Genomic DNA, 22,651 nt, shown 5'->3' on the forward strand with positions numbered 1-22,651 from the left:
TAGTGTTATGAGAGAGGGAGAAAAGCTTTTTTTCTTTTCATGTTCCCTGTGCCATGCGTCATTTTTATGCACTTCCATCATTTCACTGCTGCCAGTCAGACAAGTAGATAGGACTGGGCTAGATGCACACTCTTCACTGCTTTGTTTCTCCACTCTCTCTCACTTACACGCACAAATACAAACACCCAGGATCATTCTAACCCACTTACTCTGCCTACCTGTAGTTCTCTGTGCTTGACTGCTTCTTCCTTCAAGGTAGACTATGGTGCATAAAAGCTCCTGACTTCATCATCCTGTCCATTTTGGATAGGAAAGGCTTTGTAGCTTACAGTCAACTCCACGCAGCGGTGAAAGGGAAGCTCTTCTTGTCACTGCAGGAGAATCTGAGCTATGTTTGCTGCCAGAGGAAGAAGAAGAAGAAGAAGAAGAAGAAGAAGAAGAAGAAGAAGAAGAAGAAGAAGAAGAAGAAGAAGAAGAGGAGGAGGAGGAGGAGGAGGAGGAGGAGGAGGAGGAGGAGGAGGAGGAGGAGGAGGAGGAGGAGGAGGAGGAGGAAGAGAATAGCAATTTCCACCTAGCAGTTGCAGGGGACCCAGCTGAGTCCTTTGCTGTAGAGCAACAGGAAGCAAGAAAAGCACCAGGGCTCAGGCCACGGATAGAAAAGTACTGGATATTGACATGACTGAGATGCCTGTAAAGCTCCTTCTGCTATGAAGTGAAAAGTGTAAATATTAACACTGTAATTTTTGTCATGTTGCTAGAGTTGGAGTGTATGAATGGGGGCAGAGTTTTCTATATGCATTTGGGGGGAATCCTCCAGTGCTTCCCCTCCCAAAGCAAACACTAGTTTCAGAAGTGTGATTTCCCTAAAGACTATATTCTTTGGTTGGTATTATATAATGCTTCTGTGTTTGCTCTACCATGCAATGGATCAGACAAAAATTATCATGCCAAATGGAGTCTAATGTATGGGTGAATCACTTATTATTTGATATATATATCAGCTCAATTATGTCTGCATTTTTGTAATGACCAGTGGTGTTTTGCAAATAAATTTGACTTGACTTCTTCATCTGGATTTGATGATAATAAGAAACAGAGTTGGGTGTCATCCATATATTGATGACAGCTCACTCCAGATCTCTGGATGCCCTCACTTAGAAGTTGCATGGGTATGTTGAGTAGCAGAAAGACAGAATATAGCCCTCTGGGAACCAATGGCATAAACATCAGGAACCCCAGCAGTAGTCATTCACCACCATGTTCAGGACTTGGCTGTCGACACAGGAATGCAACAACCATAACTTGGTGTCTCCACTTTCCATCCCAGACAGTTATTCAGGAGAATACTGTGGATAATTGCACTGAAAACCACTGAGATGTCCAGGAGAATCAGCATGGTCTCACTCCCCCTGTTTTTCTCCAAGATAGAGAGAAACCTCAAATGTCCCTGAAGAGGAGTCAATCAACAGATAAGTTCCCCTGCTGGTAGTGGTTATAGGCAACAAGGCACAGCATGAATAAAATTCCCTAGTTGTTGAGATCAGCAAGCCAGCCTGATGTGGAAGCTTTCTTAGGACCAAATGAGTGTGTTCTGAGCCACTCTGGCTTATTGATGCAAAAGACTGCCTGAATTTGACACTCCTATGGCCAGAGTTGGGTCATGGTGCATCCCTTAATAGAGAATCTCTCTTTGTGCAATACCTTGATTACTGGAGGATGAAGAATGAAGTTTCAACAGTGTCCCCTGAATTCCAGGTGTAGAATCGAAAATTGGCTAGCACTAGCCTCTTAGCTATCTTTCTTCTCCATAGCTGGAGAGGAATCAGAGCCTGTGCAAAAGTGAAGAGGAAACAGAATGTGAATTGCCAACTGATGTCAACAGAGCAGGAAGACAGCCCAGTCTGGCAAGGATCCAAGTATTAGAAGCATAGTGAATGTAAAGTGAGCAGTAGCTTCTCTCTTATCAATAAATCTGTGGAAGAGAGGAGAGCTAGCAGTCCCACAAATCAGTCTATGTGCCTTCACTGAAGATCAAGATTGAACTACGACAGCACATTTTTTTGGACGCTAGTTCTATTTTACACTGTTTTCATTGCCCACCAGTGAATACTGTTTTAAGTGCTGTTGAGCTTAAGCTGCAAAGCTTCCTTTAGAAGTTCCGCCCCTTTACATGCATGTGCTGAAGATCCTTGCCCTGTGAGTGGCATTTTGAAAGCGCTCTTTGGGAATGGGCTTTTCTAAGCAGTGGGTGGATATCCTTGACCTCCATGTGCCCTTCACAATTGCAAAGTCCCTGCTCAAATGTACGCGACACTGCAGACATTTATTCAGCACCTGCAAAAGACATGGGGGAAAGGTGGTTGGCCTTTTTAAAAGACTTTGTTGTGAAGGTGAAATAACAATCCTGTAAGAAATATGACATGGAATTTATTTTCTTACAAAACAACAAAACCCATCCTGTCCAAAGAGATGGGATTGAATTACATCAGAGCTTGTTACATTCACACTTACGCCCCTTAAGTTGTCATATTCCAGTTGTGTGGCAGTTCCAGTTGTGTGCAAGCACAGCAACCAAAGAAATGTAATGTGGATGAGGTCCTATGCCCTCTTCTTTTGTGCTGTGCATAATAAAAGCATGCCAATCCATGAAAAGGTGGTCTTTTCATTTTGTTCCCCTTTCTGTTTTTAGCTTAGTTGTCAGTTTTTTCAATCCATGTTAATTGCCAGACTTCTTTAGACCATGTGGTCAATGCATAGCCTCTAAAAATTCCAATATCTAGCTATTTCTGCCTTGGCTGCTAATAAAAGCTGGCCAAAAAGATGCTTAAAATGCAGATTCATATTGACCACTAGGTAATGATTAAGTAAAGGCGACTATGCCCTTTGACTATATTTTGTGCAGTTATGCCTCTAATTTCTTTCAACCTCTCAGAATGTGACCACCTTTTCACAGGTCTGCCACATGTGGTGATGTGAGCCCAACACCACGCACACACACACACACACACACACACACACACACCCTCCAACAAGATGGTTTGTTTCCTTAAGGGGCAGCAGCACATGAGGCTGCTTTTGAGGATTCAGCTCGATCTGATTATATTCAATAAAGAAAAGAGACTTTCAACCAGTGTGGCTAAATCTCTTCCTGCCACTCCTTAGCTCTGTGAAAGGAGGATGGGGTAAAATCATTCATGCAGATGATAATTAGAATGGTCCTTAGCACCTTGATTGCTCTGGTAGCGCTCTCTGCTGGTAGTAGCCCTGGCCTAGGTGCCTGTTTTCTCCCTTTGGCTAAATCAGATCTGAAGTGAACAGGGCCTCTCCTGTTATAACAGATTTCCTTTTCTGATTGCCAGGGCCGGGAGCTGTGGGGCACCTGAGTTTCACCGAGATTCTGGACACTTCTCTCAAGGTCAGCTGGCAAGAACCTGTAGAGAAAAATGGCATCATTACAGGCAAGTATCAGCAAGCAGCCACTTACGAAAAGATGGGGAGGGGAATCGGAGAGAAAGAAAGAAACTCATTGCAGTACAGTGATCAATATGGCCAGCTTTTATCGAGAGCTTTTGGCGGAGAATTCAAGCTTGCCGCTACTACTATTTAAAGCTTGAAGAGTCAGCAGAGGCCTGTTTTGAGAGGTCATTGGGAAGTTACAACCAGCTCACAGTCATGGCCTCTAGAAAAGTTGTCTGTGGGGCAATTTAGCTCCCCACAATCTATTTGAGCTTGTAAAATCTCATGTCCCCCCACCCCCACCCCAATGACATGCACACGGTAGTTTCTGTTTCTCTGCAACTCAAAGAGGTTGGAGAGCTACTGTTTCCAATTGTCAAGACTTTTTAGGGTTGAATTTATAACAAGGACATCACAATCCATTAAAATCTTAATCTTCATATTGGCCCTCTGGGTCTGGAACATGTTAGTTCCCTGTTGACCAAAAATTCCAATTACGAATTTCATGTATGCTGTGCTCCAAAAGAATGTGTTTTCTTTTGCTGTTGGTGGCAGAGGTTTCACTGGGCCGTGCTTCTTTGCTATTTATGCACATGAAACTTGTGACCTTTGGAATGCAAAGACACCCATTGCTTCATTATTGGTAATCCACACAGCAGCGGATATGTCTCCCCACACAGAGACAGCATGGGTATTGGACAAAAAGCTTTATCAAGTTTTAATAACCTTCTGTGCTGCATGTATTTCTCACATGCATGTGATTTGATTGGGTCTATGTGTATGCCTTGGACCCCACTACCTGAAAGATTGTCTCTCCCATATGGACCTGCCTGGCTGTTAAGATCCTTGAATGAGCACCCTCCTCCCAGTCCTAGCAGCAACAGAGGCCCAGTTGGTGGTGGCACAAGAGAGGCAGGGCGTTTTTTGTGGCTACCCTCAAACTGTGGAATTCTCTCCCAAGAGAGGCCAGACTTGTGCCCTCTTTGTTATCCTTCCTCTGGCAGGCTAAGACTTTCCTGTTCAGACAGGCCTTTGAAAACTAAGGTGAAGACGATGCCGACCACTGGGCTGCCAGGCCAGATCAAAATGTATTTTAATGTTGTTGTTTAAAAAAATGCGTTTTGGTGTTTTTTGACTTGGAGACTTCTATGGAAATTATATGGTCACAAAAAACAATAAAATCTGCTTGCCTGCCTGCCTGCTTGAAAGTGATCCCAACAATTGGTGGAAGCTTTCAACCCAAAATGTGGCAACTGGGCAATGAAATCATACCCACGTGCTGAGCTCAAGCACCAACCAACTTACGGTATGACCTCCTCTCAGAGGTGTGTTATGCCCAAACTTTATTGAGAATTAAAGACCCATCTCTTTGCCCAAGCTTTTGAGAGGGGTGAGGTGAAATGCTGATTGGTGGATTGCTTTATTCATTCCCCTCTGTCATGTAGATTTTTTAAAAATGTTGCATTTTTTGTTTTGTTTTAGACTGTTAAATGTGGTTATTTGTGGTTTTTAGTGTTAAAAGTATATGTAACAGACCAGTAATGACTCCATCGTGGAATGTGTGTCATGTCATTGTGGACGCATTGTGAAACATTTCCTCCTAGAGAAAATCAGGGCTAGTCCATGTGGTTGCTAAAAAACAAAAAGCAGAGAACAAGATGAAACAAGATGTCCCTAGGCAAAGGGGATGCAGGCAGGTCCTACAGAAGCTTTGAAGTGGGCTTAGTAAGGTGACAGTTCGTTCTATACCTGAATCAAATTATTTTAGGAAAGGGGGAGGAAAGTGAAGATCCCTTTTATTTATGAGGAAATGTAGGCCTAGAGACATGTTAGGCAAGGTTTATAAGGAAGAAAAAGTTTCCCTGTTACGGTGAACATTGCATTTAAGGCAGGGAGATGGGAGGTGGCGAAATCATTCATTTCCCTTGAATGGTTCAGTGGCTTATCCAATGCTGCTTAGAAACCTAAGAGTGCTTAGGAGGCTCCCACTTCATCACTTCTGTGCATGGATGTCATTTGCTGTGACTTGGTTTTTAATTCTAGCGTGCGGAATGAGAGGAAAGCGCAGAGGGCATTAGGAGGGAGCAAGCCAGCTTTGGTAAATTGCCCGTTGCTCTCATTGTAAATTTCAGTATCTCCCTCTCTCCCTCAGCAAACTCTGATTTATGAGGGCCTGGATGCAGACGGACAGTTTGTGATTGGATGTACTGCTCTCTCATACAGAATTTACTCCAGATCAACAGAAAATTATTTCTGAAACTCTTCTGGTCATTAGTTTCAGTTAGGCTGCAGCTTATGGAGAAAGGGGCTAATGCCAGAGAACAAGGAATGGTTCTTCTCCTGTCTGAAACTGGAGTCAGATAAAACCCAATTGCCTCTGCCTCTTCAGTTCTTCTAGGATGCTACTCATCTCACACAGTTTCTGCCTTTTAAAAGTTAGAAAAAGTCCAAAGGAAGAGGCAGGTGGAAGAAACTTCCTTCCACCTGCCTCTTCCTTTGGACCTCAGAGTTTCTTCTGCGAGTTCAGTTCCTTCCTAGCAAGGTTGAGATCCATGTGTTTTCTTTTTATCTGGTTTGGCAGAAGTAGAACATTTGGTGTGTTGTTGGTGGGGTTTTCTGCCTGCTCAGGGCCAGTTCACACAACCATTGTGGCAGGGTGACAGGATAAAGCTTTGGTACTTCAACTGCTGTAGAGCTCATCAGATGGGCAAGCCATGCCTTTGAAGATAACTTTCATAAGGATAAGAGTGCAAAACAAAATATCTTGCCCTCACATAGATTTTGTGGTCACGTGGCAGTAGAGGTCCATGGAAAAATTGAGTGTGCCATACGAAATTCAGCAATTATATGATACAAAACAGATAAGACATCCTTTTATTCTGTAGATTTGTGGTAAGCATGCAGCAATCTTTTTGACCTTCCTGGAAGACACTTTTACTATTAGAAATCACTCGAGTTATTCCTTTATATATTTTATGTCTCCACCTCTGAGACCATTTTCAGATAAGAGATAGCAGATGATGGTGTATCACGTCAAAATCATCATTATTTAGCCTTGAAAATACTATCCTATCCAAGTTTGTCAATCAGCAAGTCTGGAAGGGCCAATGTGGTTATTTCATGACCAAACTAGTCGTTGGAGAGCTGTCCTCTCTTACGCTAGTAGGCTTGAATCACATCCTATTCGCATCCTATCCCTTCAAGAGTGTCCTGTGCCTTCCTGCCCTGATCCTAATCACCAGGGAAGTGGCAATCAAGCAAACTTTTCCAACCAGCTATATCTCCGCTGTCACAAGAAAGGTTCACAAATGTGCTCCAGAGTTAATAAAGTTGTCACCAGGGGTTCAGAGGAGGGAGAGAGGAGAACAAGCAAAATCAGAAGCAAAATTGAGAAAATTGGGTTATAGACAGTCTGGAAAGTTCACAGAAGGCAGGCAGAAATGAAAGAGCAAAGGAGTGAATGGCTTAACAAGCAAGTCTACAATAGAAAAGTGAGGTTAGAGGGTCAGGTGCTGCACAGATAAGGACAATGGCTTTGCTGCACAAGGTTTGAAAAGGCAAGATAATGATCCACCCTGCTTAAAAAAGTATATGCAAGGGCAGCTGTAGAGATCCCCCCACATATTGTTTTAAAATTCTCAGCATGTTCTTCTGCGTCGATTAGCATCTCATTTGTAAGGTTTTCAATAAGGTCTCATCGATGTCAGTAGCTTTTGCCTACTACAAGATGTCACTTGTGTAAAGATGCAAAGATGTTTTTCCTCTGGTTTGTTGAACTGTTTTAAAAAATATTAGTACCAATAATGTCACCACCATTAAGAGATTGATCTCAAACTCTTTCAAGCTTCTACAAAGCAGATCTAGTGGTAGATGGATTCCCTGAAGCTATAGAGAATCTAGATGAGTAAACAAATCCTCAAAATACAAATAAATAAAGAGGCAGGAAAGGAAAGAGAGATAGATGTATTTGTTGGTTGGCTGGTTTGCAGTTAATAAGGGTAATAATGACTTGCTTAATAGAAAGTGGGAGAACATCTGCTATGCATGCAGAAGGTCCCAGGTTCAATCCCTGCTGGCCTCTCCAGGTAAGGCTGGGAGAGACGCCTGCCTGAAATCATTGCAGACGATGCTGAACTAGATGGGACAATGGTCTGACTCACTATAAGATTTACTGTATATACTCAAGTATAAGCCTACTTTTTCAGCACAAAAAATGTGCTGAAAAAGCCGCCCTCGGCTTATACTTGAGTCAGGCAGGTCAGCGGCGGAGATAGGCACAAGACTGGGGGTTCGGAGAAGCGCTGCGCTGCGACTCTCCGAACGCCTGTCCTATGCCTGCTCTGTGCGAGGCGGTGGGGAGGGAGAAGCGGCGGGGAAGGGATCCTTCCTCACCGCTTCTCCCCCCACCCCGCTGCTGACAGCTGGGAAAGGCATAAGATGGTATTTATTTTTATTTTTGAAATTTACCAGTAGCTGCTGCATTTCCCACCCTCGGCTTATACTCGAGTCAATAAGTTTTCCCAGTTTTTTTGAGGTAAAATTTGGTGCCTCGGCTTATATTCGGGTCGGCTTATACTCGAGTATATATGGTATGCTGCTCTGTCAAAACATGCAACATGGCCCTGGGCTCATCTGGACTTCATTTCATGCAGTGCTTTCCAGGTACAGTAGAACCTCAGTTTTCAAACATAATACATTCTGGAAGCTGCTGTGATTCAGCAGCTAAAAAAGCCAATGCAATTCTGGGCTGCATCAACAGGAGTATAGCATCTAGATCAGGCATCCCCAAACTTGTTGTTTTGGACTACAATTCCCATCTTCCCCAACCACTGGTCCTGTTAGCTATGGATCATGGGAGTTGTAGGCCAAAACATTTGGAGGGCCACAGTTTGGAGATGCCTGATCTAGATCAAGGGAAGTAATAGTACCACTGTATTCTGCTCTGGTCAGACCTCACCTGGAGTACTGTGTCCAGTTCTGGGCACCACAGTTCAAGAAGGATACTGACAAGCTGGAACGTGTCCAGAAGAGGGCAACCAAAATGGTCAAAGGCCTGGAAACGATGCCTTATGAGGAACGGCTTAGGGAGCTGGGTATGTTTAGCCTGGAGAAGAGAAGGTTAAGGGGTGATATGATAGCCATGTTCAAATATATGAAAGGATGTCATATGGAGGAGGGAGAAAGATTGTTTTCTGCTGCTCCAGAGAAGCGGACATGGAGCAATGGATTCAAACTTCAAGAAAGAAGATTCCACCTAAACATTAGGAAGAACTTCCTGACCGTAAGAGCTGTTCGGCAGTGGAATTTGCTGCCAAGGAGTGTGGTGGAGTCTCCTTCTTTGGAGGTCTTTAAGCGGAGGCTTGATGGCCATCTGTCAGGAATGTTTCTATGGTGTTTCCTGCTTGGCAGGGGGTTGGACTGGATGGCCCTTGTGGTCTCTTCCAACTCTATGATTCTATGACCTTTCAACTTCTGAAACATTCGAAAACCAAAGATAAATGGGTGGTGAGCAAAATCCATTGGGGAAAAAAGGAAAAACGCAGCAGAAGCCGTTCGACTTCCGAAGGGCGTTGAAAAACAGAAGCAGTTGCTTCCGGGTTTTTGGCGTTTGGGTTCCGAATCGTTTGTCAATGGAGACGTTCGAGAACCAAGGTTCCACTGTACAGGTCTGGGCTTTAAAGTTCAGTATCTGAGCATTTGGGATTTTTTTTCATCCCAGTGCTTTCCCTAGGAAAACCCATGTTTTACTGCTGAATTGGAGCAAACGGCAATCCGCAGAAAAAACTGATTGGCCTTTGATCACTAAAACACAGGTTTCTGGGGAAAGCACCAAGGTTTTTTTTTTAAAAAAAATTAAACCACCATTCGGACACAGAGCTTTAAGTGCAGACTTGTGCCAAGAAACATGGCACAAAAGGAAGTGTTTGTAAGTCCCTCCTGCCAGCAACTGAAGATGCCACCATGAGTCAGGGACAGAGAGGGAGGTGTGTGTGTGTGCCTAACATTTGTTTACACCTGTACTATACTTGTAATCTGGTTATGAGCCACAGGAAATAACCCTCAAACCTAGATGTTGGGGACAACACATGTGAACCTGTTGGTTACACATGTGTGAATAGCTACTTGTGGGAGGAGCAGAGGAATAAAAAGTGGAAGAATTTCCTGATGCTTGAGGTGGATGTTGAACTGAGCTGCCACTGAGTCGCCCTCGGGTTGCAAACGTAGCTGAGGGCTCTGTAGGTATGTCACTCTCTGAAGCCCCGTGGGCAGCAGAATGGGCTGATGAAGCTCCTTCAGCCCAGGGGGGCAGGACCCTTTGCTTTGCTGCAGTTGACACCAGCTTAATGAGCAAACATTGCTACATAGAAAAGTGCTTTTTTATTTAAGGAGAGTATCAACACACTGGAGGCTCCTTGGCCAAGTCGCTGAGCTGTTCTTTGAACAGATTTTTAAGACTGCACAGGGAACAGGCATGGAAGACGCCTCTGATAACAGATGCTTTATTTCTTTGTCCTTTTCCCCCCTCCCTTTCCAGGCTACCAAATCTCCTGGGAGGTGTACAGCAGGAATGAATCGCGTCTTGCTCGCACTCTTGCTAACACAACCCTTGAGTACAAAATTACAGGCTTGTCATCTCTCACCACTTACACGATAGAGGTAGCGGCAGAGACGTCAAAGGGGACCGGCATGGTCACTTCATCAACCATTTCGTCTGGTGTTCCTCCAGGTTGGTAAAAGCAGAAATCGGAACAGCCCCAGAAATATTGGTGTGTGATGGGTATAATTAATTCTTCTTCTATGTTTTTTAATGCCAAACGATCACAAGGGCTACTTACAGAAGTAAAGTGAAAAATGGAAATGCAGGAGATGTATTTACATTGGTATATATTTTTAATATTTGCAGTGCATGGTTGTCATATAACATGATTCAGGAAAGATTTGGGTGGGAGGTTAGACTTGGGCCTTTTCAAGGCTAATGGTGAAATGAGTAGTTAAAGGAATCGAGTCCCTGCATTAATGCAGTGCCCTTAACTCAGTGCCTTTGCACCTACACGTTCATGAATGCCTTGCACAAGATGGGAAGCAGAGGCTTAGAATCTGAACTATAGCAAGCTGCCGGGGCTGCGGAGAAGAAAATAGGCTGAGCTGACATACTCCTCCCCTCTCCTACTTCTCAGGGAAGGTAGCCCATGTGGGGAGTTGAGTGGCAGGTGAGAGGAGAAGGCACTCATACCACTTTTGGTGCCTTACTATCCACACACAATGACCAGAATTGCATCATTATGCATTTATTATTATTATTATTTTGTTTCTCTGGCAATCCCATTTCTACCAATGAGTCGCTTGCTTTGAGGTATTTAGCCAAGCTTCAAATGCACATATAAGATGTAAAAGGTTCTTTTCATACCCATAGCAGAAAATGGTTCATCTTCAAAACTTCCAATGTCCTGGTTCAGAGTCAATAGTCCTGTTACTATCAATTTTTGGAGAGTGACAATGGGAGAAGGAATTTCTCCTTCATATCTTCTTTGTCATTCCTTTGGAGGCCAGAGATAGAAACAGGATGTTGGACCAGATGGGCTCTTTTGCGATCCAGTAGATCACTTCTGATGTTCAGATCTGCCACTGGAAAATAATAGCCAGATGGGTAGGGTATAGATAATAATAATAATAATAATAATAATAATAATAATAATAATAATGATAATAATAATAATAGCAGCTGTTCAAGTTGTTGAAATGCTGAGTTGTATTTATCCCCTCACTCTGTGTTCTTTTTCTCCCTCTCTTTCTGTTTGGTGTGTTGCCATATATAGAGCTTCCTGGTGCACCATCCAATTTGGTCATTTCCAACATCAGCCCTCGCTCTGCCACCCTTCAGTTCCGGCCTGGGTACGATGGAAAAACATCCATCTCCAAATGGATAGTGGAAGGCCAGGTATGCAAAATATTTGTGGATGGGGTTTAAGATTTCCATTTTAATTAAGGAATTCTGACGAACTAAAATTATGATCACCTTTGATTTTAAGCTGCTAGAGTATGACCACGTGAGTCTCCTAAAAACAATTTGAGAAGGTTCAAGATTGAAGTTGGTGATTCACCTTGAAAAAATGTTGTTGTTTTGTTTGCAAACTTATTTTGGAAGCCAAAACTGCTCCGTTTTGAGTGTTAAGCTTCCGTTTTGAGCATAGCTGCCAAGTTATCCCTTTTTTAAAGGGATTTTCCCTTATGCTTAATAGGCTCCCTCACGAGAAAAGGGAAAACTTGGCAGCTATGGTTTTGAGTGCCACACTTCCGTTTTGAGTGTTACGCTGAGGTCTGTCTGTTTTTGCTATTTATTTTGCGTTTTTGTTTTTGCAGCTTTTTTCTTTTGTTTTTGTGACTCTGCGGAACCCAGTTCAGCTACTGAACGATTGATTGTGTGACTGCAGTACATTGTTTATTGCTTTCATTTTATGGATCAAGGGTCTCGTTAGATAGTAAAATTCATGTTAAATTGCTGTTTTAAGGGTTGTTTTTAAAAGTCTGGAACAGATTAATCCGTTTTCCATTACTTTTTATGGGAAAGCGCGCCTTGGTTTTGGAACGCTTTGGTTTTGGAACAGACTTCTGGAACGGATTAAGTTTGAGCACCAAGGGACCACTGTAGTTAGCAAGTGAGCTGATGGATATGCCTGGTTTGCAGGGGAGTCAAGAGGTTGGCTTTTCTGCTACAGGGAAGTGGTAACAGGATGCCTGTTAAAAGAGGGGATAGATGTTTCTCCACTAAGAAGGAACAGAAATTGCATACAGACAATGAACAAGGCTGGCCTTCCTTTCTATTCAGAGAACAGGGGCAAAGGTGAGAGCATTTACTGTTGCCTTTAAATCCACCGAATTGATAATTAAGAGTGTGTAAGCTATTAGCTTTCTTCAAAGGGAGAGCAAGGGAGGAATGCTAGGAAATGCATTTAGATGAAAGCTATTTTCAAAAGCATGATCTTCCTGCTTGGCTGTATAAAAATATTTCCATCTTGAGCACTTTATTAAGGTTTGATGCTTATGTCACTATCAGTACATTTGCAATTGTACAGGATCTAAAAATATAAAAATGTGCCTCAGCTCACTGGCCTTGGGAATGATTATTTGTCTGTCTCTCTCTCGTTCAATCTCTTTCTTTCTTTCTTTCTTTCTTTCTTTCTTTCTTTCTTTCTTTCTTTCTTTCTTTCTTTTAATGGATTAGGCAAGTTTCTGGAACCTAAGTCTGTCAATGGATAACAAATGCAATTTACTGTCCATGATTTAAATTCAATATATCTCTTATTACTGTGTATATGATAAACAATAGGGGCACCACAGTTAGCACCCCACTAGAGATTTTTCTAATTATGCATTCCTGATTATTTGTGCCCATGGTGGTATTGGGGTGGTTGTACAACATCCTGCTTTCAATACTGTCTACACCTGCAAATGTTTGAGGCTATACTGCTTTGCTTCCAACCTGTGCATGTCCCATAGTTTCCTGCTGAAATCCTGTCACTTTTCATACCTCAGAACTAGTAAAGTAGGAAATCCACAACTAATGTTCTTTGTTGCAACTCTGACACCTTATAGAATATACTCACAAAACCCCACCAGTCTCTAGAGGGACCCTCCATCATCCCCTGTCAGTGAACTTCCTAAGGCATCTAACTGGTTGCTGTTGTCTTTCCCATCAACCAGTTTTCAATTGGAATGTTGGAATTCTGCAACTGGTTAGGGACTAAGAAATACTCAAACGTTGTGCTGGGTTTTATGATTTGGGTAGGAAGCCTCTTGTGCAAGGAGGAGGAGAGACATCATACCAAGGGATATTATCAGTATTTGTGTGCTAAACCTTGTTAGTGGATGTAAGGGGGAGGGCTTATAGGGAACAGCCCCCCCCCCCTCATCAGGAGCAGCCCATCTCCCAGCAGTAATGAAATTGAAGGGTCGGAAGGGGAAAGTCAGGAGCCGGAGAGGGAGTGCCAGAGCTCTGGCAACATCCAAGAGCCACTGCTCCTCATACAGGAAGAGAGGGAGGGGGAAAGAGAGGACAGGCCGGAGACCTTCTCTCCCCCCCCCCCGACACTGGAATTAAGGAGGAGGAGAAAGGGGAGGAGGTTCGCTGTCCTGCGACTCTTATGTTGGTCAAGGTCGTGAAAGGGGGCAGTGCCGGATTCTGATTCGGACTGATGAGACATGAAACCAGCAGCTCACTTCACTGTAAATAATGTGCACCAATAAAAGTTCCTGAAAGACAAGCATGTGGAGGGTCGTTACTCAAGAGTAGTTGCAAAACCCCTGACAGTTGATGTACAAAAAAATGAAAATAAAACAGGCCCTCCCTTTACATTTACCATCTAAACCAAGGTGTTGTTGTTTTGTCGTTTAGTCGTGCCCGACTCTTCGTGACCCCATGGACCATAGCACGCCAGGAACTCCTGTCTTGCACTGCCTCCCGCACTTTGGTCAGACTCATGTTGGTAGCTTCGAGAATACTGTCCAACCATCTCGTCCTCTGTCGTCCACTTCTCCTTGTGCCCTCCATCTTTCCCAACATCAGGGTCTTTTCCAGGGAGTCTTCTCTTCTCATGAGGTGGCCAAAGTATTGGAGCCTCAGTTTCAGAATCTGTCCGTCCAGTGAGCACTCAGGGCTGATTTCCTTAAGAATGGATAGGTTTGATCTCGCAGTCCTCCAGCACCATAATTCAAAAGCATCAATTCTTCGGCGATCAGCCTTCTTGATGGTCCAGCTCTCACTTCCATACATCACTACTGGGAAAACCATAGCTTTAACTATATGGACCTTTGTTGGCAAGGTGATGTCTCTGCTTTTTAAGATGCTGTCTAGGTTTGTCATTGCTTTTCTCCCAAGAAGCAGGCGTCTTTTAATTTCATGACTGCTGTCACCATCTGCAGTGATCATGGAACCCAAGAAAGTAAAATCTCCCACTGCCTCCATTTCTTCCCCTTCTATTTGCCAGGAGGTGATGGGACCAGTGGCCATGATTTTGGTTTTTTTGATGTTGAGCTTCAGACCATATTTTGTGCTCTCCTCTTTCACCCTCATTAAAAGGTTCTTTAATTCCTCCTCACTTTCTGCCATCAAGGTTGTGTCATCTGCATACCTGAGGTTGTTGATATTTCTTCCGGCAATCTTAATTCCGGCTTGGGATTCATCCAGTCCAGCCTTTCGCAATATATTCCCCCCATTAAGACTCTGTGCCTTTAATGCCTACCTAGTAGGATATAATTCAACAGGTGTAGTTTTCTCTACGTGGAGACACCATGTGCCTTGTGCAATTCTGTGCCTCTCATACTATTGTATTCAAATGGATTGTTGAATACTACTTTATTTGGCATTAGCTGTTCATTTCAAAGTTACATTTTATTGTGACTTTTTCGTATTGGATCAGATTGTTGAAAGGTGTGTGATCTTTGTCTTTTTTTCAGCTTGTAAGCCACCTTGCTTATAATAATATAGAAAGGCAGTATTCAAATTAAAAGTGAAATGAAATACATCTTAAAGCTCCTGTGAGGAGAAAGGCAATACTAATCACACCACAGGTTTGTTACCTTCCTCCCCCCCCCCAAATAATAATACACCCCTGGGCCTTCCTCATCCTTAATCTGTCTGTATGCATTATTTAAGAATTTGCCCCATTAGGGGAATAAAAAAATCAATCGAGGATGTGAAACAGTCAGCAAGATTGAAAGATGACTTCTCTTCTTTTGCTTTTGAGCTGCTTCAGATTTTCATTTTATTTGTTTGTTTTTGCAGTGCAGTAAAGGAAGTGGTGAAATAGCTGGAAGAAGAAAGAAAGCCACAACAGGAATTGCCTCTATATCTGTAGTCCAGCTCGCTGAGGAGTTTATCTCATCCTCAGTGGAGAAATCTGCTTTTAGATTCTGTTTCATGAGTTTCTATGCTAAACAGGCTGTCTGGGTGTGTGAGCATTAAATTATAGGCCACAAGGGGGTAGTACAGGATGAATTGCCTTTTACAATATACTTCCAATCACTCATGTGTCTGAGTAATGAAATACTCTAGAGTTTTCTCACCTTAAGTCTTTAAGTGTGCCTCAGAGAAATACTCCCCTCCATTAGCTCTGAACAATGTCCCGCTTTGTTTCTGCTGTGGTGTCCTAGATTTTTTTATTTATTTCCAACTGGCCGTTCCTCATTTATTCTCCTGTCAGGCAAACTCTGCTCCTTCCTTCCCACCTGCAGATTTCTATAAATCATATTATATGGTACTTTTAAGATTAAATACTGAATTCCTGAGACTATTCCTTTATACTGACCATTCGTTTGTAGTGAGGTTGCTTCCAGTTGGATGGTCCCTTTTGAATGATGCATACAGGCATTCCATTTCTTCTTCTTCTTTGGCAATCTCTCGTAGCCGAGTAAGATTTTCTTCCATAAACATGGTTTTAAAAGTGAGTCCGTAAGTGACTGTGGAGGCCAATTCTGGATCCACACATCCTTCCACAGTGGGGACATTGGTTTCCGGGGGGGGGGGGGATTGATCACGGTGTGGATTTGCCAAGCGTGCCTTCCTCTTGGCATGTTTCTCCCTTGCGTCCTGAGTTCGAGTGTCTTCAAAGCCCATGACACCTTTGGTAAAGGCTGTTCTCCAACTGGAGCGCTTGCAGACCACTGTTTCCCAATTGTTGGTGTTTATACTACTTTTTTTTTAAAAAAAAAATTGCCTTGAGAGAGTCTTTAAACCTCTTTTGTTGACCACCAGCATTACGCTTTCCATTTTTCAGTTCGGAATAGAATAGTTGCTTTGGAAGACGATCATCAGGCATCCGCACAACATGACCAGTCCAACGGACTTGATGTTGAAGAATCATTGCTTTGACACTGGTGATCTTTGCTTCTTCCAGCACACTGGCATTAGTTTGTCTAGCTTCCCAAGTGATGTGTAAAATTTTTCGGAGGCACCGTTGGTGGAATCTTTCAAGGCTTCCATTTAACCTTTATCTTGGTGTGTGATTCCTGAACAGTATCCAGATTCTAGGACACGATGCTGCTGTTGTTCATACCGCAGATCTCAGTAAGTACATAAGCCATGGTTGCACTGCAGTGCCTTGCTGAAACAACATTCCCTGCACCTCTGAGGATGGTTGTGACACTCACAACATGCAAGGAGGGGAGAGTGCTCTGGTGCTTGGATCCCACTTGGCCACTGTGAGAACCGGATAATGGTGGACTAGATTGGCCTGATCCACCAGGCTCTTCCTATGTTCATATTGGCTAGCAGCCATTTACAGTCTTATCCTTCATGAATTTGTCTAATCCTCTTTTAAAGCCATCCAAGTTGGTGGCTCTCACTACCTCCTGCAGGAGGGAGTTCATGGCTTAACTAAGTGCTGCATGAAGAAGTACATTATTTTATCTGTCCTGAACTTTCCACCATTTAGCTTCACTGTTTATGGAAGTTTTTAATGACTGATGTTTTAATGTATTTTTAATCTTTCATTGGAAGTTGCTGGGGAAACCCAGCCAGATGGGCGGGATATAAATTATCATAATCATCATCATCATCATCATCATCATCATCATCATCATCATCATCATTTTATTGGATGTCTGTGAGTTCTAGTGTTGGAGAGAGGGAGAAAAACTTTTCTCTTATGCACTATCTCCATGCCATGTGTAATTTGTCTCAGGTCACCTCTCTCTTGCCTTTTCATTTTGGTGGCCCTTTTCTGAATCTTTCTGCTTCTTTCCTTCATTTCCACAGCTTCTTCTTCTTAATGGTTTCTATTTTACATTTTGCTTTAAAAAGCTACACCAGGTACATTTCTGTAGAGATGTATCATTCTTAAATTGCAGACAGAAGGGTTTGTATTGGTGTTTGGACGTCCCATGTATACCATTCTGAAGACATAAGAACAGTAACCTGAAATATAATGGCTGCTAATCTGAGCCAATCTTTCTTTATCTGCTGCCTCTGGCTTTTTACAGCTCCAAGTCAATTCCTCCTTCCTTCGCATCTTGCTAACATTTTACTTTGCAAGAATCAGTTTTAGAGTTGGTCTGTTCTTTTGTCATTCTAAATCGTGTGTCTGCAGTATACTTGGAAACAGCCTGTGGTTTGCAAATTGAAAGCTTTTACTCTGCATCATTAGACAGAATCAGAGTTGGCATCTGGGTGTTCCTTTAACAATAGCACAAAATTCTTCAGTGTGCTTCTTGTCATAACACTTGCCTGAAGGGCAGTGTGTTTCACCAACAGAAATAGAATTTTCCCAAACTGCAAAATTAAAATGTACTTAATTTTAAAATGCTTCTCTCACAATTCAGAGGCACAGCAGTTCTGGTATTATGAATCTCAACAGGGCTTACTCATCCTTTACATTTTTGTAGTCAAATACAGACCCACGGATAGAAAATACACAGAGCTCTTATTGAGCATGAAGTCTGTACCTATATTACATTTGTTACACAAATGTCCAAAATACCACAGTCAGTAAAATATCTGTTGGAACTCAAACTCTGACAAGAATGTAAGATCTAACAAATTCCTCCATTGCCTCGCAGACAATTTCATTTTCCACGAGGTGGAAGAACTGGCCCTTGCCAACAGGGAGGAACCGATTGACGAAGTGGAAGTACCAGGAGACATGGGAGGAAGGGACCATGGCCTCCTGGCTTTCATGATACAGAGGCAAGGGAAAGTTGTGTGTAGTCAGACATGCACTCTGGACTTGAAGAAGGCTGATTTAAGAAGCTTAAGGAACTACTGGGTGAGATCCCATGGTCGGAAATATTCAAAGAGAAGGGAGTCCAGGAGGGATGGGAGTTTCTTGAAAGTGAAATATTGAACGCACAAATGCAGACAATTCCAACAAGAAAGAAAAGTGAGATGCATCTAAAGGAACCAGTGTAGCTGGGCAAGATGGGCCATTGGCATTCAGATATGAATGCAGACTTTCAGGGAAAACCTGTAACTTTTCAAGTGCATCCTTGTCTCTCAGTGGCCAGACAGAAGCCCGCAAGCAGGACCCAAGCACAAGAGCCCTCTCTCCTCCTGTGGTTTCCAGCAACTGGTACTCAGAAGAATTGCTGCCTCCAACTGCAGAGGCAGAGCCGAGCCAATTTCTTAGCTTCCTCTATGTACAAAGGGGCTGATTATAAACCTGATGAAGAACTGATAGTCTTTACAGAGTGACTTGGCTCCTTCAGTAAGCTTGAAATAGCATTGTACATCAGCCCTGGCTCTGAATGCTACCCTCCCCCCCCAACCCCAGAGCAAGAATACCTTTTCGGCTTTGTTAAGCAGCCTTTTATCAACTGTAAATGTACTCCATTGCCTTTGAGATGACAGATGGCACTTGGAGAGTATAACTTGGATAAGAACCAGGATTCAAGGTCCCCAAGGTGACAGGAAAGTCTTTGCCACTCTGTAGCATTGAAGTTGAAGCCCACTCCAAAAGTTTGGTGGGTGAAGCCTTATTTGCTGCCTTGGTTTGTTAATAAGTCTGTTATGTACTGAGCTGAATCATAGAACAATAGGATCCAGAATCAGCAGTCTGATTGGTCCGCAGGAGCCACCCAATCCAACTCCAGGTGGAAGTGAATCCGCAACCTGATTGGCCTGCAGGAGCAGCCAATCAGGCGGCTGGCAGAAGTCAATCCACAACCTGATTGGCCCACAGGTGTAGCCCTGAAGTAGCCAATCACGCAAAGCCCATTGTGTAAATAATGTATATAAGCAGATGGTTTTGGGAAAAGGGCATTCTTCTCTTCTCCTTGATGACTAAGAGCTGAATAAAGAGCATGAAATTCACTCTCGACTCTGAGTATATTTCAAAGTCCTAAGCATGAAGCTGGCACTTGAATCTGGAAGCTGATATCACGGCAGACATCTCCAGTGTTACACTCAGTCCATGTTAAGTGTGGGCTTGCTTCCATTTGCCCTGCTACTTTCTCCCAGGGAAGCTTGCAGTTCTGAATCGGAACAAACAGCAATCTGGTTTTCTATTTGTTCTGATTTGGTGCTAAAGAGCACAGGGCAAAGGCAGAGTAATAAGAATAATGAATTTATTATACTCCACCCATCTGTCTGGGTTACCCTTGTCACTTTATGCTGCTTCCAACAAAATACAGGAGAGGGGGTGAACAACATCAAACATTAAACGCTTTCCAAAACAGGGCTGCCTTATAATCTAATAAAATGCTACAGCAGCCTTTAGTATCAGCTTAGGTAGCTTGTCCCCTTAAAAAAAAAATACTAGACAGCCAGGTTTCTAATATATTTCTACCACCCCACATCCTCCAGGAAGCAGGTGCCTATCAAAATCTTGCCTGAAGCAAACTTCCCCTCCCCAAGCAAATGTGTTGGTTGATCCTTAAGCAAAACTGAATAGGAACCAGTGACATTTCTCAGAAGGGTTGTTATAATCCCATTTGTACGGATATAGATCATCCCTAAGTGATCACCAGATTTTGCCCGAAGCAAACTTTGAAGTGAATTTGGAGGTTCCCCTTCTGGCAGAACATCTGAGGAAGTTTGTTGATAGTCAAATGCTTGTCAATAAGACTAACAGCTTGAGCTTAGTCTACTCAAAAGTAAGTCCCATTGATTTCAATGAAGCTGATTTTCAGGCAAATTGCTGTAGGATTGCAGTGGGAACACATTTTTATCAGGTTGCAAAATTTGGATACATTGCAATCCCAATGCACTTACAAAGACCCAGCCACCTGGAAGGAAATTTGATAGTCAGAAATATATATATATGGCCAGCATCCAGCTGACATGCCTACTAGGGTTTCTGGATAGGTTTAGTTTTTTAAAAAAATTAACAAACAAACAAACACAAACACACACCAAACACAGGGTATTACGAGCTGCTTTTGGAATCTTCATTTCAAAAGTAGCTTCCCATGCAGGAAAACCATGAAGTCCCTCAAAACCTTTTGGACGCATGGAATCAACCAGGTTCTGCCAGTGACCAAGTGCTTCACCTCTACACCTCTAAACTGACTAAACAAACTTTCAACAGTATCTGGAAATTTAAAAACAACCATCAAGTACAAAAATAAATACATCAAATGCCCATATTAGGTGAACTAATTTAATGCCATTGGCAGACGGCACTTAGTCTGTGACCCTCCAGATGTTGTTGGACAGCAGCAGCCATCACCACTGGCTGAATTGAGCTGGAGTTTACCACATCTGGAGGACCACAGATCCACCACCTATGGCAGCTCCCACTGTTTTCTTCAGGGCTTCCCCATGAAAACTTCCCAGTGGATCTGTGATTGTCAAGGGACAGCCAAGTGTCTCTCAAACATCGTATTAAATTCAAAAATCGATTGTAAACTCTTCATGAGTTGGCTTTTCTTTCTTTCTGCATTTTCTGTATGTAGGCATTCTCTCACATTTTTATGCCAGTAGGTTTGTTCATTTTTATTCCCTCATTGTGTGAGAGCAGAATCAGGGTTTTTTTTACTCCTTACCTCATGGCAGGTCAAGATGTTCTTGAATTTGTAATCCCATCATCTTGATTTAGAGAAGAGCCATATGACATACTTCTTAAAAGGTCTATTAAAATTTATTAGTGCTAATTTTTCATCTCCCTCAGACTGTACACTTGAACCCAGCATAATAAAGCAAAGCTGAATTTCAAAGCAAAGGCATCTCTTATTTTAAAAAAATAAATCAACGAATTAGACCATTTATGTTAAAAACTATATGGCTGTATTTAGAGATTGCTATTGTAAAACAAGCAGCTTGTAGCAAACTCTGGGAAGGGTCCCAAGATTCAGAAGAGAAATTTTGATGAATCTATTAAAGTCTGATCTGAAGGACATGCAATCATGCCATTTTTGTTTTGGCGTTGAAGTCATCCCAAGCTTTGGGGATGACTTTGTTGGCACATAGTGGCAGCATTTTCTCCCGTGCTTCTTACGCTAACTGCAACACCTGTCTGCTATCAGTATAACGTTGCGTGCTGGGTTAACACTGTTGGGAATTGCATGACTGGGAAGTTCACCATAGCACTAATGGATATGGTGGGTTCACTGGTGCAACTGGCATGCAGCATGATTGCCAGCCGCCCACTCCCTGTACACAAACTGGGGCTTAGGCAATGGAGCAACAGCCCCTTTCCTGTATTGGACTGTAAGCTTATTTCGACTCAGCCTGTGCCTAAATGAATTCTGCACAGTCTCTAGTCTTTTAAGATGCTCAACACATAATACATATTGCCATTGTGTTGGGAAATACCATGAAATGTGACTGTTGTGCTTAGCCACAGATGCGCATAGTTTAGGACTGCATTGGCAAACTTCTCTACGAGTTTCTCTAGTTCCACGGGTTAAGTCCGATTTTCAATGTCAACGGAGCTATTAGGATTCATCCATTGTATGAGGCGCTCCTCTTGATGTCGTTTTCACTTTAGAGCTTGGTAAATAAAGTGCCCGAGACTCTGACAATTTTATGCTTTGGCCGATCTTTAAATCAAAAACAGCTGAATCGATTTAAGTACTCTTTTGTAAGAGGAAAAAATTGCATCCGGGCTGACAGCCTGTGTACCAAATTTCATCCCAAAGCGATTTCAAATGACTGAGTTATAAACCTCTATAATGAAAACAGTGACATAGCCTGAACTATTGCTGAACACAGGGTGCCTGGGTAACAATGGAGAAACATTGTGTTCCCATTGAAAGTGACTAGGAGCTGATCACCATTTCTTGCTTGGGAAACATTTCCCACCTTTCATATTACCATTTTTCTTTGGGAAAGAAAAAGAGGTGACTCTTACTTTTCATTCTGGTATTTAATTAACTTTGGCTGGAATCATTTTTCTTGTAAAATCTTTTAAATCTCAGGGGCTTTCTTATCTTGCACATCCCACCAAAAACCTCACAGACTGCTTCTCTTTTCAGCTCTTGGCAGAGTCAGGATATCCTTCAAGGAGTTTGGCAGTAACGTGGAGTCTCGGGTCCCATCCCTGCTGAGCTTGGTCTTGACTTTGCCGCACGCTGTCTCAAATTTGTCTGTACTTGAAAAGTTACAGATTTTCACTGAGAGTCTGCATTCATATCTGAGCTGAGTGACAGGCCATAGTCCCTCTCTCCAAGCACTTGGTTTTGTGTGACTCCTAGAGAAGTTTTTCTATTTCTGCACCAAAACTGATTTCAGCACCTTGGTATCAGAGAGTTGCCAAAGGCAACT

The 22,651-nt window shown here is 42.8% G+C and overlaps 1 protein-coding gene across 4 annotated transcripts in view; it reads left to right on the forward strand.

Moving 5' to 3' along the window:
- The window catches only part of SDK1 (sidekick cell adhesion molecule 1), a 584,684-nt gene that overhangs the window by 439,603 nt on the left and 122,430 nt on the right, over positions 1-22,651 (forward strand). For all 4 annotated transcript variants that reach the window (XM_035130977.2, XM_035130978.2, XM_035130979.2 and 1 more), the window contains exons 20-22: positions 3,360-3,458; positions 9,992-10,183; positions 11,274-11,395. In XM_035130977.2, the coding sequence (XP_034986868.2) occupies positions 3,360-3,458; positions 9,992-10,183; positions 11,274-11,395 (413 nt within the window). The remainder of the gene's footprint in view (positions 1-3,359; positions 3,459-9,991; positions 10,184-11,273; positions 11,396-22,651) is intronic.

Source organism: Zootoca vivipara, chromosome 14 (genome assembly GCF_963506605.1).
Source record: "Zootoca vivipara chromosome 14, rZooViv1.1, whole genome shotgun sequence".
NCBI lineage: Eukaryota > Metazoa > Chordata > Lepidosauria > Squamata > Lacertidae > Zootoca > Zootoca vivipara.